General features: G+C 45.4%; 2 protein-coding genes across 2 annotated transcripts in view; both read left to right on the forward strand.

Annotated features, from left to right (window-relative positions):
• The window catches only part of rbm20 (RNA binding motif protein 20), a 34,804-nt gene extending 29,068 nt beyond the window's left edge, over positions 1-5,736 (forward strand). Inside the window, exons 6-15 of the mRNA XM_076171189.1 lie at positions 195-341; positions 1,056-1,187; positions 1,293-1,372; positions 1,474-1,823; positions 1,905-2,257; positions 2,347-2,433; positions 2,531-3,116; positions 3,318-3,383; positions 3,911-4,032; positions 5,551-5,736. Coding sequence (XP_076027304.1) covers positions 195-341; positions 1,056-1,187; positions 1,293-1,372; positions 1,474-1,823; positions 1,905-2,257; positions 2,347-2,433; positions 2,531-3,116; positions 3,318-3,383; positions 3,911-4,032; positions 5,551-5,619 — 1,992 coding nt within the window. The 3' untranslated portion in view covers positions 5,620-5,736. The remainder of the gene's footprint in view (positions 1-194; positions 342-1,055; positions 1,188-1,292; positions 1,373-1,473; positions 1,824-1,904; positions 2,258-2,346; positions 2,434-2,530; positions 3,117-3,317; positions 3,384-3,910; positions 4,033-5,550) is intronic.
• Positions 5,737-7,494: 1,758 nt separating this feature from the next.
• Positions 7,495-15,562, forward strand: pdcd4b (programmed cell death 4b). The gene is made up of 12 exons (XM_076171112.1): positions 7,495-7,623; positions 8,098-8,206; positions 8,945-9,262; positions 10,918-11,012; positions 11,264-11,377; positions 11,497-11,718; positions 13,366-13,463; positions 13,855-13,969; positions 14,109-14,216; positions 14,371-14,481; positions 14,572-14,711; positions 14,800-15,562. Exons 2-12 carry the CDS (start codon positions 8,164-8,166, stop codon positions 14,858-14,860), a joined length of 1,425 nt encoding a protein of 474 aa, XP_076027227.1. The 5' UTR covers positions 7,495-7,623; positions 8,098-8,163; the 3' UTR covers positions 14,861-15,562.
• The last annotated feature ends 164 nt before the right edge of the window (positions 15,563-15,726 follow it).

Consider the following 15,726-nt stretch of genomic DNA (forward strand, 5'->3'; position numbering starts at 1 on the left):
GGGCGCAGCGCAGCACCGATAATGAAGGTTTCCTCCTTTGGGGTTAGAGTTGTTGGCTGACAGGTGGCAGACGTCTCGGTGTCTTTCCCTCTTTCTCCAAACTTTCCTCCTCCACCCTGCCACCTGCTTGTAGTCCTACACTGTAAATTTAAAGCTCTGTGTGGTGATTTAACCCTTGTCATGATCGCTTGCAGGCGTTCCCACCCAGGAAGTCCACCGTTGGGCGCGTCATCCACATCTGCAACCTCCCTGATGGCAGCTGCACAGAGAACGATGTCATCAACCTGGGACTGCCCTTTGGCAAAGTCACCAACTACATCCTCATGCGCTCCACCCATCAGGTACAACAACACCAGTGAGACGCAGGATTCTGATTGGCTGCTGCAGTATTAAAGCATGTGTGAGAGCTAAGTGTGTATTTTAGTAAAGCTTAGATTAAATGGTTCAATCTGCAGTCATTTTTGTAATTTTACTTTTTAACTCTTTTATGTCTTTGGCTTCCATCTAATTCTACTAAGATGCTGCGCTGCGAATATCTTTATTTGATTGTGTGATTTTGATTTTCTGTCAAACATGTAAACAACAAAGCTAGAAAGTAAACAAAAACAAACATGCTGCCACTTTGGAGGCGTTGTTTGTTTGTAGAGCGAGTGAGAGGGAAGCCATACTTTTTAAAGGAGCCGTTGTGTTTTGAGCCTCTGAATATTTTGGTTTGCAACAAAGTCCCCCTGCAGTTTAACGAGCATTTTTACAACAAGCAGCATATGTCTTTAACAGTGAGGCCACAGTGTACATGTTGTCATAACTGACCAACTGTTTTACTGCAGAACACGGCATGGTTTCATTTATAAGACTTCTATCTCGTTAAAAACATGGATGGTAAATTCGTGGCATTGCTTACAGGAACTAAAAAGGACATCAGTGATGATTTATTATGCCGATGAGAGGTGATGAGGATAGTAAAACCTTTCCCTGGGTGCAGTCTGACATGTGATATGTGCAGTTGTCCTCCAATAAAAATCAAGTAACCGCTTCATTTTCTGTTCTCCCATCAGGCGTTTCTGGAGATGGCGTATGTTGAGGCAGCTCAGGCCATGGTTCAGTACTACCAGCTCACTCCAGCCACCATCAACAACCAGAAGCTTCTCATCCGGATGTCTAAGAGGTACAAGGAGCTGCAGCTGAAGGTAAGACTGAAGATCAAAGCAAACCGCAGGTGATAGTGGATTTACTGTGCATTCCTGTGTTCTGTTGTCAGGAAAGTAGTGAATTTTTATTTCTTTTCAATGAAGAAACCAGGTAAAGATCTCCAGTCCATCATCCAGGATATCACAACGCAGAGGGAGAGGGACGAGATGCAAGAGACTGATCAGTAAAGCAACTTCTTCTATTATATCGTCTTTTATTTGTTTTTCTTTTATTAGTGTCATTGTTTTTTCATCATGTGATGATCTGTCCATCATGTTCCTCCAGCTACGTGCCAGAGAGAGCTCGCTCCCGCAGTCCTATCAGCCGCTCTCTCAGTCCTCGATCGCACAGCCCCAGTTTTACATCGTGCAGTTCAGCCCACAGCCCCCAGGGGGCAGCGTGCAGGGGCCCCGAGAGAGGCAGCAATGGCTTGGGCCCCCGCCGAGGCTCGTGGGATTGGTCATCGCACCTTAGAAGGGGTGAGGATGACAGGGAGAGGGATGACCCGTGGAGGAATGGGGGCAACGCTGATGACGATCGGCCCAACGGACGGATGGCTGACCGCCGGAAGCTGTACCAGAAACCTATGGATCATGTGAGCCCGAGATCTGCAGATGAGCGAGGAGGAGGAGGAGGCGGAGGAGGAGGTGGAGGAGGAGGAGGAGGAGGTGGAGGAGGAGGAGGAGGGGGAGGGGGAGGGGGAGGAGTAGGAGGAGGAGAAGGAATGAGGAGCAACAGAGACTGGCACCCACGTGGCAGCCCTCAGGGAATGACCTTCAACTCCTACAGGAACATGGAGGATGACTTCTACGTAAAGGAGCAAATGTACAAGTCGGAAAAGAACCCCAGACCTTCATACCAAAGACACGACGGCAAGTACAAGAGGAGGGACGGCGGCGACTACCACGGCAGGTCGAGAAATTCTGAGTTTGAGATGACAGAGGAGTCGCTTTCCAGAGCGCCTGAGGACAAGAGACAGAGCTCACCGAGCAGAGGGAGGAGCAAGAAGACCAGCAGGAGGCACAACACCATGGAGAAACAGGAGAGGGACAATGCTGCTGAAAACACAGTGAGTATATCAACTCTGTATTGATATGAGTTGATCAATCATCCACACACTGCCAAACACTGTGGCAAACACGTCCTTTGCTTTGGCAGGAACATCAATCCAAGGAGAAACCAGTCTCACCTCAGCAGAGCAGCAAGACAACAGAACCTGCTGAGGGCAAGAAGGACAAAGACACTGTAAGTGAACCTTTAGGAGCCCCATCACACATTCAAAGTTAAAAAGTGCTATTTTGGGGTCTTTTCTAATGAATGTTTTCTCTTGTATCAGGTGCAGGTGCAGGCGTTGGAGAGCGGAGAAGACACCGATGGAGAGTGCTGGTATCCCAACAACATGGAGGAACTGGTCACTGTAGATGAAGTGGGAGGAGAAGATGATTCCATAATTGAGCCAGACCTCCCTGAGCTGGAAGAGTTCACCCCCTGCACCAAAGAGATTGTGAAGGAAGAAGTGATGGAGGAGCACGTAGCACCGCCCACCTCCTGCTTCTCTGAGGTACAGGAGACCTCCAATGACAAGTCCAACCAAGAAAAGTCCAAAGGGAATGCTGGAGTCCAAGCAGAAGCACCTGAGGCTGAGAGAGGAGGAGATGTTGTAACTGGAAGAAGTGCTGAAGATCAGACGACATGTCCGGTGGCTCCAGAGCTACGGATCGCTGACCTCAGTGACTTCCCCACTGAGGAGTTTAAGGCTGCTCTGGAGGAGACATGTGTGGACAATGAAGAACCGAACAGCGGGTCATCACAGGAGCCAATAGAAAATCACATCAGTGTGTCTGAGGGCAGCAAGAGCCTGGAGGTCACACAGGTCGCTGCAACAATCCAGAATGGGGCGAGACAGAAGGATGGGACACCGAAGAAAGGTAACTTCCTGTTTGCATTGAAACTATGATGGAGAAGCAGTGAAGTTCAGATCTTAAAATGAAACTCAGCTGCACGTACTCTGTTCTCTGATATCTCTATATATTATACTGTATATGTTATTGCAAGTCTGAGTTACTTCCATAATGGATGTATGTTATTTGATGTGGTGAATGACTCTCATGATGTGTGCTCCTTCATAGAGACTGAGGCCCTCTCTCCATGGCGTGAGCAAGACAAGGCAGTCACAGAGAACAGCATCCCTTTAGGTAAGCCTGGTATGAAGCCCTGAGCCTCGTCCTCGTCCTCATCCTCACCATGAAGCCTCAGCACGTACGCTCTTGATAAGCGCTCTGACAACCTGCTGTATTAGTGCTCTAATTGACTGGAATGGGCTTGTTGTGGGTGTGGGGGGGTCAGAGTTGGTATCAGTTGCTTGAGCAGTCGTCTGCCTATTTCTGTGCCCAGGTTGTGAAATGCTCCCCTGAGAGATGTGTATTTACGTTATCATTAGAGCTGGAATGACGACACTGAACACACAGCCACCGCTCGTACTTACATAAGCTTGACTGGCTATCAATCATGAGCTGGAGCTGTGTATGAGCAGTGTGTCTATTTCTGCTGTGTGATGCTCTGAGCGTGTGTTTGTTTGTCTGTGTGTGTGTGTGTGTGTGCCAGTGGCTGTGAGACAATACAGTGGAATTGATACTTTGACATTCTGCAGTGAATCTCTACTGTGTTTGTGCTGATACCTGTGGCCGTCTGTGTTTTCTGATTGGTGTGTGCCGTCCAATAGGAGTGGAGTTCATTGTGCCGAGGACCGGCTTCTACTGTAAACTGTGCTGCCTGTTCTACACCAGCGAGGAGACAGCGAAGGCAACCCACTGCCGCAGCACCACACACTACAGAAACCTGCAGGTACACACACAGACGCCATCGGCTCTCCTGGTGTATTTCCTACTTGAACATCACGAGTATCCAATCATTCCGAGCACTTCTTCTAAAATCAACTTGACACATCCCAAAGTCTAAAACCATACTTGTTATACTTGCAAACGTTATAGTTCAAAACACAAGCCTAAACACACACGCTCACTGTACTGAGGGTTCTACTGGTGTGGTCTACAGTCAGTGTGGTCTGATCCAGGCCTGATGCCGATCTATCATGAGATTACACCACCTGTTGCCGAGTCGGTGAATAATTACTCTGCCTGGTACGTTGACAGTCGGCGCTTATGTCTCGCGTGTATTTTCGAGACTTATTCTACTACTTACTTACGAGGAATGTAAAAAACTTGAATTCCTTTTAATATATGATGTAAGGGGTAAATCAGCTCAAACCTCAGTGGTGACGATACTGTAAGACACTTTTACACAAACTAATTGCATCAATACAAAATGCTGAATGTGTCTCAAGGGAAGAATGATTGTTTTTCCCGTAATGGAATGAACTCCTAAATTCAATATGACTCCCAAACGCCTGCTTGTCCATATTAAAGATGGACACGCACACAATCACACAGTGAAAGCATGACACTTGCAGCTGTATTACGTTTCTGATTATTGGCCATTCAGCACCAGGCCAGCCTGCGTTTTCGTCCTGGACAGCACAGCTGAGGCGAGCTGAGGGACGGCGGCTCTGATGGATTACATTCCACCGGGAAAAAACGTTTGAAACAGTTGTCCTGTCAGTCAAAGTCTGTGTGCGTCTGTTTCCGGGTTTTAATTGTTTGGGGGTTGTATTGCTTTATTTTGACCATAGATTTAAATGATTTCATTCAAAGCCATTTTACAGTTTTATTTCTTTATTTTAATGACTGTAAAATGTACTGTAGAGGTTTACATCACATTAAGGACATTTTATACTGTATGTTAATAAAGCTGAAATTATACAGAAATTATAACAGCATAATTTTATTAATCTTATACAAAATTTACTTTGAATTTTATTTTATTGAGATTTTGTTTTGTTGAATGGGACACATTTTACTTTCAATAGAAACATATTCATCCTTGTTGAGATGTAATGGTTTGTCTAAAAATAGAGTGCCTGTACAGCTGATGATGCTGCTGCTGTACAGAAAGACCTTTGAGGCCAAACAATACCACTGTTTACCACAGTGGGGCTCACTAGCTTAACTGTCCATCAAATTGTCTTTGCTGTTCCACCCAGTCTGCATTTTCACAGAGTGCTGCTCTAAATCACAAGCTTATATACAGGAGTGATGGGATAGTTTGTTGTCTAAATTTTCCTTATTCCTCATGATTCTTCCTCCAGTCTGGTTACAAATTTGAATCTAAAGGGAACTACTTGTTTAGATGAACAGAAAGCTCACACTCACAGGAGTTAGTAGAGGAGATGTGTCAGCTACTGTCGGCTGAGATATATTTCAGGTAATCATTTATGATTCCCACCCTTCTTCCCATCTTCCACAGAAATACCTGTCCCACCTGGCACATGAGAGTCTACTGGGCACGCTCGCTGAACCCTCATCATTACAGTGACTGCAGCTTGACCTCTGACCTCCTGTGTGCTGTTTCTGCCTGCCGATGGACATCACCATGGATCATATGATGCACTGATGCTATTATACTATTTGGAAAATGGCACTGGTTATAGTATTGGGGGGAGGGATATGTGGCGTTATCTCTATCCCAGCCATAGATATCTCAGTTTTGTACATACGAGAGGTGTAATTTATAATGACGCTTCAGTATTTAATTGCAAATTGTATTTTTTTTTCATGTTCTTTAGCAATTTTGACAATAACTTATTTTATTGGCTGTGACCGTGTGGCATCTGAGTTTTTCATTAAATATTTGTGTGTGTGTGTGTGTGTGTGTGTGCGTGTGTGTGTTATTGCTATGCACTGGAAATATGTTTGTCATGATGTCCTCATTGTTCCACAGCGTGACTTCAGTGTCTCTGTGACATTAGGTACATTTTCTGCTGAAAACTGACTTGAAATGATGTGCCAAAATTTTACTCAGTTAAAGAACTGGGGCAGATTCTCAGGTTTGTTGCATTTGTTTCGGTGAGATTTCGGTGTAAAATTCAGTACATTATTATTATTATTATTATTTATATCTGAGGGCGTTGGAGTCCTTTGCATTTTTGTCTTCCTTTCTTCTACACTGGAAACAGGTCAAAATGTGGATTATTGGATTAATTCTCCAAATACTCCTCTTTCTTTCAGTTTTCTTTATTGGTTTCAATTCACAAAACAATCCCAACTATCATCATATGTATTATAATGCCTTAAGAAACATTAAACTGGACCATTATTTAATACATCAGGGTTAAATAAGAAATACGTTGTTTAACAGGAAATGTTACAGCAGCTTTATTAAATCAGACTCTGTTTTGTACACTGTGAATGCTGATCCTCCAACACCAAAGATTGTGTTTGTTTTTAGTTAACTTTTCATATGATTTTTCTGATGCTAAAAAACTTGAATAAACATTAAAAATAATTGATCTCCCTTTTATTTAAACGATGTCATGCCGTGAGTTTGGAGCTGATAGAGATTCACCAAATTAAATAATACATAATTTTGTAATAGAAAATAAAAATCAGATATTGTCAGGAGAAAATGTTCTTACTGCATGATTTTCAATAGTGAAATATCTCACCTTTACAGTGAAACAGCTTTTTTCTTTTTAGAATAACTTCAAAATAAGTCAATTATTTTAGACAGAGGAGGGGTATACACTCGATTTCTACACGTTTCGAATGTGATTAATTATGTTGTATTTATGCAGACAAACAATTCCACGAAGCTCCATTAGATATAATACCAATTTACTCTTCAAAACAATTTATACCATTTATACGTCCATCCATTTTCCGCACCCAGCCTGTCCTCAGTGTCTGTTGGGAAAGAGCGCCCCCAAGTGCTGAAGCTAAATACCTTCACCTGGCTAACTATCCTACAGTAAAATGTCTTAATGACTAAACTCGCCTCAGATTTACTTTTTTGTCACAAGTGCCACAAGACCAAACTATCGCGTAATAATAATACTAATAATTATAATAATAATGATAATTTAAGAGTCATATCAGTCAACCGATACAAGTTCGCCTCATTGTGGGGTCAGAGAACGTGATGTGCTGAGTGATTGCTCTTCAGATCGGTTTGTCTATTTCGATATAACGACTAACGGAGAGCGAATCCTCATCGCCGTGACCGTTGTAACGAACACACTCCCATAACTGTGTGTAATAAAAAAGGAATAACAACTGAAACGTTACGTAATTGAAATGACAGTTCCACAACACAACAGCTAGGGGGCAGCACTACATAACCTAGATAGGATACATGGAACATGCCAGAAGAAAACCCCGTGCTGCATTTTGATTGGTCCGTCACTTTAAAATCCGATGACCACCAGCCAATCAGATAAAGAAAACACTGGCCCGTGGACCAGAGTTGCTGGGTAGATAAAACAAAAACAACAGCGTCTGGAAGAGAATAGTGAAGCTGGGACAGCGCAGAGAGAGAGAGACGGTCAGTGATTCTGTCTGCGTACTTTCTTTAATGGAGACGGCAAATGAGATGGAAACTGCCCATTTAACAAGAAGCTTGCGCCAATTATAGAAAATAACAATGTGGTATCACCGCGTTAGCCGTGTTTTGCTGGTGTTTTGAAATGGCGAGTCAGCGGAGTGAGACAATGACTGAGCTCGGGTCGCATCGATGCGTATGCGTCTGGGTGTTTGCATATTAATCTGTCAGTGCGCTGTTAGCTGCTAACTCGAGCTAGCTCGCCTGTTTGACGCAGCTCTTTTCTGTGACAGCTAACACTTTTAAGCTAACCACAGCCATTGTTTACCAACAGTGTGTCACTATGAATGGAGGGGGCGGGGGGGGGGGGGGGGCTGATGCTCTGAGCTCTGCCCCTCTGCCGCTCGTCTTGACAGTGACGCTGCATGTTGTCTGCGTGGTGCATCATTTATGCTCTGTTGTCCCTTGCTCTTGCAGGTACCATCTTGGATCCTTCGTTTTGCCTTCGTTTCCCCGCTGCGAGATCCATTCGCTGTTGTAAACATGGCCACTGACTGCGCAGCCTGGCTCAGCGCGAACCCCGTGGGTGAGTGGAGACGCTGCTGTTGCTGCGATCAGCTGTGTGGGATCTGGGCCACTGGGACTCTTTGGGTTATTACTGAATCATTGCTCTGTCTGCAGATCCAGGGCCGAGCAGCGCAGAGAGAAACGCTTAATGATAGATTTCTGAAGCGAAAGAGTGGAAAAGAAAAAGATAGATATGATTAACCCTTGCCCGATAAAGGGTTAAAGTCTACTATTATGAAGTCCAACACTCTCTTCCTCTAAATCTGTGTGTGTTTGTGCCGGTGCCAGGTAATGTACTGTGCACAGTGAACATAATGTCCTCTGACACAGGCAGTTGTGAGAGCAAACACTGTGGAGTGGTGGTGACAGATCTGTGTGTGATAACAACACAACTGTAGTCACACCAGTTGTGAATGTACACATATTTAGTTATTCACTTTTTATATGTAATTATATGCAGATAATTGTGATTGGTTAGAATGTCATTAGATTTCATTAAATCTTGTTTAAAGTTCTCTTTTAAGTCGAAATCTTCTAAATTAACCCTTTGAAGTCACTGATGAACACTCCAAACTTTTTAGTTTTGTCTCATGAAGTATTTTTCCACTGCAGCTCTTTACAGGGTTAATGTAATGTGTCAGACTTCAGAGCGCGACAATGTAACTGAACTGTAAGTGTGTGTGTGCCCGGCTGTGCTGCTTAGGTCTGATAGAAACGATGCAGTCTGATCTGATGTCTGTCCTCTGTGATCCAACAGAGCCCGAGGACCTGAGCGACTCCTTTGTGTCTGGTGATGAAGACAACAGAAAAGTGGTGACCTCCAACAAGAACATCAACAATGAGATCAATGGCAACTGGGTGTCGTCGTCCAGTAACAGCATCCACGAGGCTCGACTGAAGGCCAAGGCCAAGCGGAGGCTGCGAAAGAACTCCTCCAGGGACTCTGGCAGGGGCGACTCTCTCAGCGATAACGGGGAGTCGGTCAGGGGGAACTCGGCGGCGCCCACCAGCCCCAAGAGCAAACTGATGGACAGGAAGTCCCGGCTAGGGAAGGGCAGAGGCCTCCCCAAGAAAGGTACCAGTGATAAACATTAATATCTAGAGATACAGTATAAAGATGTGTAGGTACAGTTTATAGATATGTGCGGTCATTCTCAATCACTAAGCAGTTCAATTTTCAAAGCTCAGTCTGTTTGGCTTGTAGATGTGAGTCAAAACAAACACTGGAGTCATGGGACTGAGTTTGTCACCACGTGAGCGTCTGTTGTCACGGCATGGTGGCTTTTCATCCAGTAGCTATAAACCAATTAGCATGTAAACAAATGTCAAGGTGATCCCGAGGAGCTCACACACCCTTTGAAATACTCTCTGCTCTCTTCTTACCATCTGCTCACACAGGCAGGCTTCAGTGGGAAATTCCATTAGATGCCACACACTTCTGTCATCGCACGTTGGCTCCAGAAGTTTGTTTTAAGTGAGACGGCATCATCGGGTCTAAATAGTCCACCTGTTTAAAAACACTGAGGGCCAACAGACGACTGGCTTTGGTTTGTAGAGCTAAGTGTGTTTCTGTGAGTTGTTCTTAGTGTTTATGGGACATTTTCCCATGTTTGAGGTGAATTTATCTGTTAGTTATTCTCGCTTAAGTTATCTGATCTTGTCTCTGCTGCTCTGTGGAACCTGAACCACATAATGGAGACAGACACACTGCCTCACGTCTGAGTGTGATCAAGGTCACAGAGAGCCATGAACCCTCCACCCATCTTATCTTCCATCTGACGTCTGCCTGTGTTTAATAAAAGACGCTGACGCATCAGAACACTGTGAGGGGAAGTTGAGGTCGCCGGGTGTCAGCATTTCCTGCTGCCCTGGCCGTGGCTCCCTGCAGCTCCTGCTTTTAGTGATGTAAGCGTGCGGTGCCCATATGTACCAGGCTGCAGCAACGCCACCGTCAGTACAGTGCACTCACTTTCCTATTTCAGTGGGCAGAGGAACTTGGCACGGCGGCGGCCTGTTTTTCTGGTTACATAACAGAATTGCCACGCCAACAGAGTCCTGCAATTTGAGCTTCGCCCTCCCAAGTCAAAAGTTCACGCGCCGCAGGTTTGGATGGCAGAGGCAGCGGACGTGTGGAATTTGTGAGAAGTGCAAACTACAGTACAGAGTGGTTTCATGCTGAAGCAGGACAGGCCCTCATGTTGGTGCAGCTAAAGATAGCAAGACAGAATATGTCACACACTGGGCGGGACCTAGGAAGGCTTTATGACCTGTCAATCAAGCTTCTTCGGTATTGACTTCTTAAATTGTCTGCAATCTGTCTGTGCTAACCTCAGAGCCAGCAGGTGTGTGTTTGTGTGAGCCATGTGATCGTAACCTATCCTGTGTGTATGAGGACAGCTGGAGATCGCCGTCCTCTTTGTGTTCCTGCGGCTCAGCATGTCGATGATGTTATGCTGTGTGTGTTCCTCAGTGCACCACCTCCTGAATCTGCAGGGAAAAAGGCTTTGGAAGCTTTTTCTCTCAGGCGTTGTGTCCTAAAAGCTTCTCATTCAACACAAACCAGGAGTGGGGTGCTTTAAAAGGAGCGTCCCAGCTGTTTCAGATAACTGGAATATGTTGGTCACTACATCCTTAGAAAGTAAAACCACTGTTTTGTATTGTGGCGTTAGCGTGAGCACTGCTGATGTAGACGATGTCAGGCGTTACATTGTCCCTGATCTTTGGCTGCAGGCGGAGCCGGGGGCAAAGGTGTGTGGGGACGATCCGGTGAGGTGTACGAACCGGAGGAGGTCGACGAGAAAGACCCCAACTATGACGACGCTCAGGTACTGAAGGGATCACACCGGCTCATTATGCACAACAACACACACTCGCCTACCAGATCTCAGGAAATGAATGCCAGCGCCCTAAATCTGTAATTCCGGAGTAGATCGTGTGTGTAACTATGGTCTCTGAGTGTTTATATTGTACAGTGAAGAGCTCTAAAGGGTAGAGTCAGAGTTTGAGAGTAGGAAGACGTCACTGAGGCGTCACTCAGGTGCCAAACATGAACCTGAACCTGATTGTGTCCCGACAGAAAAACTGTGTGTATGAGACGGTGGTCCCCCCGCTGGATGAGAGGGACTTTGAGAAGACCGTTGCCCCCATAGTACAAGAGTACTTTGAGCACGGGGACACAAATGAAGTAGCGGTAAGTGAACACATCCCAACCTCGGGCTGATGTAGACAAAACAACAGCTCAGTCACTCTCAGAGTAACAACACAAGCATGGAGATTAAGGACAAATGTCAAATCTGTATTGTTGCTCAGGAGCTGTTAGCAGAGCTGAACCTGGGGCCCATGAAGAGCCAGGTGCCCACGCTGGCCGTGTCTTTGGCGCTGGAGGCCAAAGCCAGCCAGCGGGAGCTGACCTCCAGGCTGCTGGCTGACCTGTGTGGGCCGGTCCTCACCTGCGGCGACGTGGAGAACTCCTTCGACAAGCTGCTCCGAGAGCTCCCCGAGCTGATGCTGGACACACCCGGAGCCCCACAGGTGTGTGTGTGTGTGTGTGTGTGTGTGTGTGTGTGTGTGTGTGTGTGTGTGTGTGTGTGTGTGTGTGTGTGTGTGTGTGTGTGTGTGTGTGTGTGTGTGTGTGTGTGTGTGTGTGTGTGTGTGTGTGTGTGTGTGTGTGTGTGTGTGTGTGTGTGTGTGTGTGTGTGTGTGTGTGTGTGTGTGTGTGTGTGTGTGTGTGTGTGTGGTTATAAAGGCTTTAAAATGTTTGAGATCGGAAGCAGAATTGCGATCCCTTGTACATTTGGATCTGAGTGAGATGACCTCTGTCCTGGATTGTTCAAGGTTAAACCAGTTCCAAGTTAAACATGCACAATATTGACATAAGGAAGGACACCTGTCGGAGGTGCAGAGGCGCTGGTTGTGGAGTTTGCAGATTTTAAGTGCGGCGTCTCCCTCGCCATGACGACAAACGCAGAGGAATCCACAGTTTAACGAATGCTTTCTGTGTGAGGTTTAGTGTCTGTGAGAGCGTCACACAGTCTGCGGCAGAGCATGCAGAGAAGGACACTGTGGTCTGTGTGTGTGTGTGTGTGTGTGTGTGTTAAACAGTGTGTATATTTCAGCTGTTTCCTTTCAGCCTGCACAGACATCAGATCTCTGGCCATTGTCTGTGTGTGCTGGTGAAATGCTGGCTCAGCACTGGAGGCTCAGAGAGTTGTTCAACCCCCCTCATACACACACACACACACACACACACACAGTCTCACTTGGTCATTTCTGTCCCCCTCTCTGTGGTCTCTGTTGTGTTAAAGGGTATTATGTCGCTGCCCCACCCCCACCTCCTTCTGTCTCCTCTCTGTCTTTCTTTCTTTCTCACACAGACACACACTTGTACCACGCAGACACACACACTTCTTCTGCTTGTGTGCTTTCCAGTTTGGGTCAGTTGAGATGGAGCTGCCTCTGGTCTGCATAGGAAAACAACGGGCCTCCATGAGTGCAGGCTTTGTGTGGGGCAGAACAGCACAACCAGGCGTTTTCATTTCCCTCAATCGTGTGTTCACAACACTGTAAACACATCACACACACACACACACACACACACACATACATCACCACGAGGCAACTGGCAGGACTCTGTCTTGGCAGTGTTTGGGCCGTGCCTGTGATTGTTAAAAAGAGAAAGGCTTTATGAGTGATACCAGTACTTTGCAACATTTTCATTTGATACTTTGTTAGATTTTCAGTTTGTGTAGAAGGAGAAGATCAATGAAACGTCACCGCCCACGAGAAAGTGTTTGGGTTTCCTGCTGCAAGAGGAAACGTTCTTCACACTGAGCGGCAAACAGGCGCTCTTGTGGCGACTGTGTTTCGGTTATAAAAAATGTAGAAAAGGGTTCAGCTGCTGAGGAGAAAACAAAGGAAGTGCAGAAGGTTTCTGTATAATTCTCTCTCAGATTGGTATCATGTTTATCAGATCATTACATTTACCAACTTGTTTTAACATCAGTAAACATCTGTCACTGAATGCTTGTAAAGACACACACACACACACACACACACACACACACACACACACACACACACACACACACACAGGTGTTCTGGCTGTCATGTAGCAGCTTGAGGGATGAATGCTGAGACACTTTGTCCACATTTCCCCCTCTCTTCCTGTTTGTCCTCCAGCTGGTGGGTCAGTTCATTGCGAGGGCCGTCAGCGACCAAATCCTGTCCAGGAGCTACATCGAGAGCTACAAGGGCAGAGTGGACTGTGAACACACACGGTAGGTTGTTGTTGGCTGAGCTCCTCCGCCCTGCACTGTAATCTTCAAAGGATTTCCGAGTAGATTGTCAGCGAGTGAGATCACATACTCGCTCTCTTACATAAGAAACTTTAATATCCTGAAATACAATCTGGGGATCATAGAGCGGAGATTATGCAAGCATGAAGAATCTGAACTTCTTCTTCTTCTTGTGTTGTGATTGTTATGTAGTCAAAAATGGAAGAGAGATATCTGATATTATGCAACTACTTTATATTATATTGGGAAAGAAATGACATTACATTTATATTATTAAAGCATTGTATTCAACAAACACAGGTCATAATATTTACACAGTAGGTGGGATGAAAGTGAATGTAGGGGTGAAACCTTATGTGTCTTCATTCTCCAGGTCGGCTCTGGACCGAGCAGCAGTGCTGCTGAAGATGAGTATGGGTGGGCTTCGCATAGACAGCCAGTGGGGGACAGGCGGGGGGCAGAGACCTGTCACTCAGCTTATTAAAGAGGTAAGGACACGGGAAACAGACTTCAGAGGACACGGGCCTTACAACACATCACAGAGCCGTCACAGCTTCCTTAAACCGCTTCTGTAGGTAAAGAAGTTACAAAGGTTTGAATTGTTGCCATTTGTCTTTGCTCTGCCAGATGAACCTGCTGCTGAAGGAGTTTGTCCTCTCAGGAGACAGCAATGAGGCGGAGAGATGCCTGAGGGAGCTGGAAGTTCCTCATTTCCACCACGAATTTGTCTATGAGGTGAAGACTCCTCAGACCTGCACAAACTGAATACAACACCAAACACACAAAGGAGGCAGCCAGAAAAGAGGAAGCGCCTCCTCAGAATGAGACGGATGTTAAGATGTTAAGATCTCGCGGAAACATTGTGTTAATATTTTCTTTCTCCTTTCAGGCAATAGTTATGGTGTTGGAGGCCAAAGGAGATAAAACATTAAGAATGATCCTGCAGCTACTGAAGGCTCTGTCCGTGTCCTCCATCATCACTGTGGACCAAATGAGAAGGGTACGCTGCCACCTGCTGTTTCAGCTGCGTACTGCACACATGGCGGTCTGAACAACTGGTGTGATTATTATTATTTTGTTCTTTCCACAGGGCTATGAAAGAGTTTACATGGACATTGCTGAAATCAACATTGACGCCCCTCGAGCTTACTTCATTTTGGAGCAATTTGTCGACAAGAGCTTCAGTTTGGGGATCGTTGATGAAAAGCTTAGGGATGTTTGTCCCTCCCGGTAAGTGACCAGCACCGTTACAGCTCGGCCTCCCTGCCTTCCTGCCTCCCTGATCACATCCTCAAATATGTGTGTCTTCTGTTGTCAGGGGCCGGAAGAGATTTGTCAGTGAAGGAGACGGCGGTCGTGTCAAACTTGAAAACTACTGAGAGCCTTTATATGTGCCAGATCTCCTGAAAAGAAGACAAAGCTACTTTTATACCTACATATTTTCATAATCGTTGGATACCGTTTTCCCCTCTAACAGTCACAAGAATGTACCTTTCTGAAGGTGAGGTGCGGTTTAAGACAAAAAAAAAAAAAAAAGCACTTTCGATTGAAACTGAAGTTGATGGCTTTTTTCCAAGTTGTTTCAATATCTCCATATACATAAGCTAACCTTTAAAGTGCCACGCCTCCCAGTGTCAGTCATTCCGTGTTGTTTTGTACAGTATTTTAATGATTTCACTGCCACTCCTTTTGTGTTTTCTAGAAGCAGTGTTTGTACAGAGGTGACTGGTTTGTGTCAAGAGCTTTATAATGGGGTCAAATAAGAAAACATAACGTAAGTGAAAAGCAATGCTGGCTCCATAATTAGCTGCTGTTTCTATGCTGTGCTTGACTTTTTGTTTTTGCCCACACAAAGATGTTGTTGTTGTTGTTGTTGAAGGCAACAAGTCATTAGTACAAAGCTTAATTAGGAAACCAGTCAGGATAACTTCACGAAAGGCTCTTCAAAGTGTTTATTTTTATATCTGAGGAATACTGGTGTGTGTGGAATGTACCATGTATTGCTTCTTGTTTGTTCAATAAATCACAAATAATGTACAAACAATGATGATAAACGCGTGTCATGGCTTACAACATGAAAACCACTTCTAAAGTTGTGTTCTTTGTGACTAAATGCAGTTGCGGTTGTACAAATCAAGATGCTGAAGCTCAAAGGTCACAGCCATCTAATCACAAACCTAACTATGCTGGGAAAACCTCTTAACAGGTAGACTTAAGAAAGACCCGACATGCTTTGCATCATTCA

The sequence above is a fragment of the Genypterus blacodes genome, unplaced genomic scaffold (genome assembly GCF_046128005.1).
Source record: "Genypterus blacodes isolate CSIRO-AG114 ecotype Tasmania unplaced genomic scaffold, CSIRO-AGI_Gbla_v1 ptg000240l_1, whole genome shotgun sequence".
Lineage (NCBI taxonomy): Eukaryota > Metazoa > Chordata > Actinopteri > Ophidiiformes > Ophidiidae > Genypterus > Genypterus blacodes.

Excerpts from the sequence above, each read along its gene's own strand:
- pdcd4b (XM_076171112.1), top strand. The coding sequence starts at position 8,164 with ATGGCCACTGACTGCGCAGCCTGGCTCAGCGCGAACCCCGTGG. Across the intron at positions 9,263-10,917 it reads CAGAGGCCTCCCCAAGAAAG|GCGGAGCCGGGGGCAAAGGT; the intron begins GTACCAGTGATA and ends CTTTGGCTGCAG. Across the intron at positions 13,970-14,108 it reads TCACTCAGCTTATTAAAGAG|ATGAACCTGCTGCTGAAGGA; the intron begins GTAAGGACACGG and ends TTGCTCTGCCAG.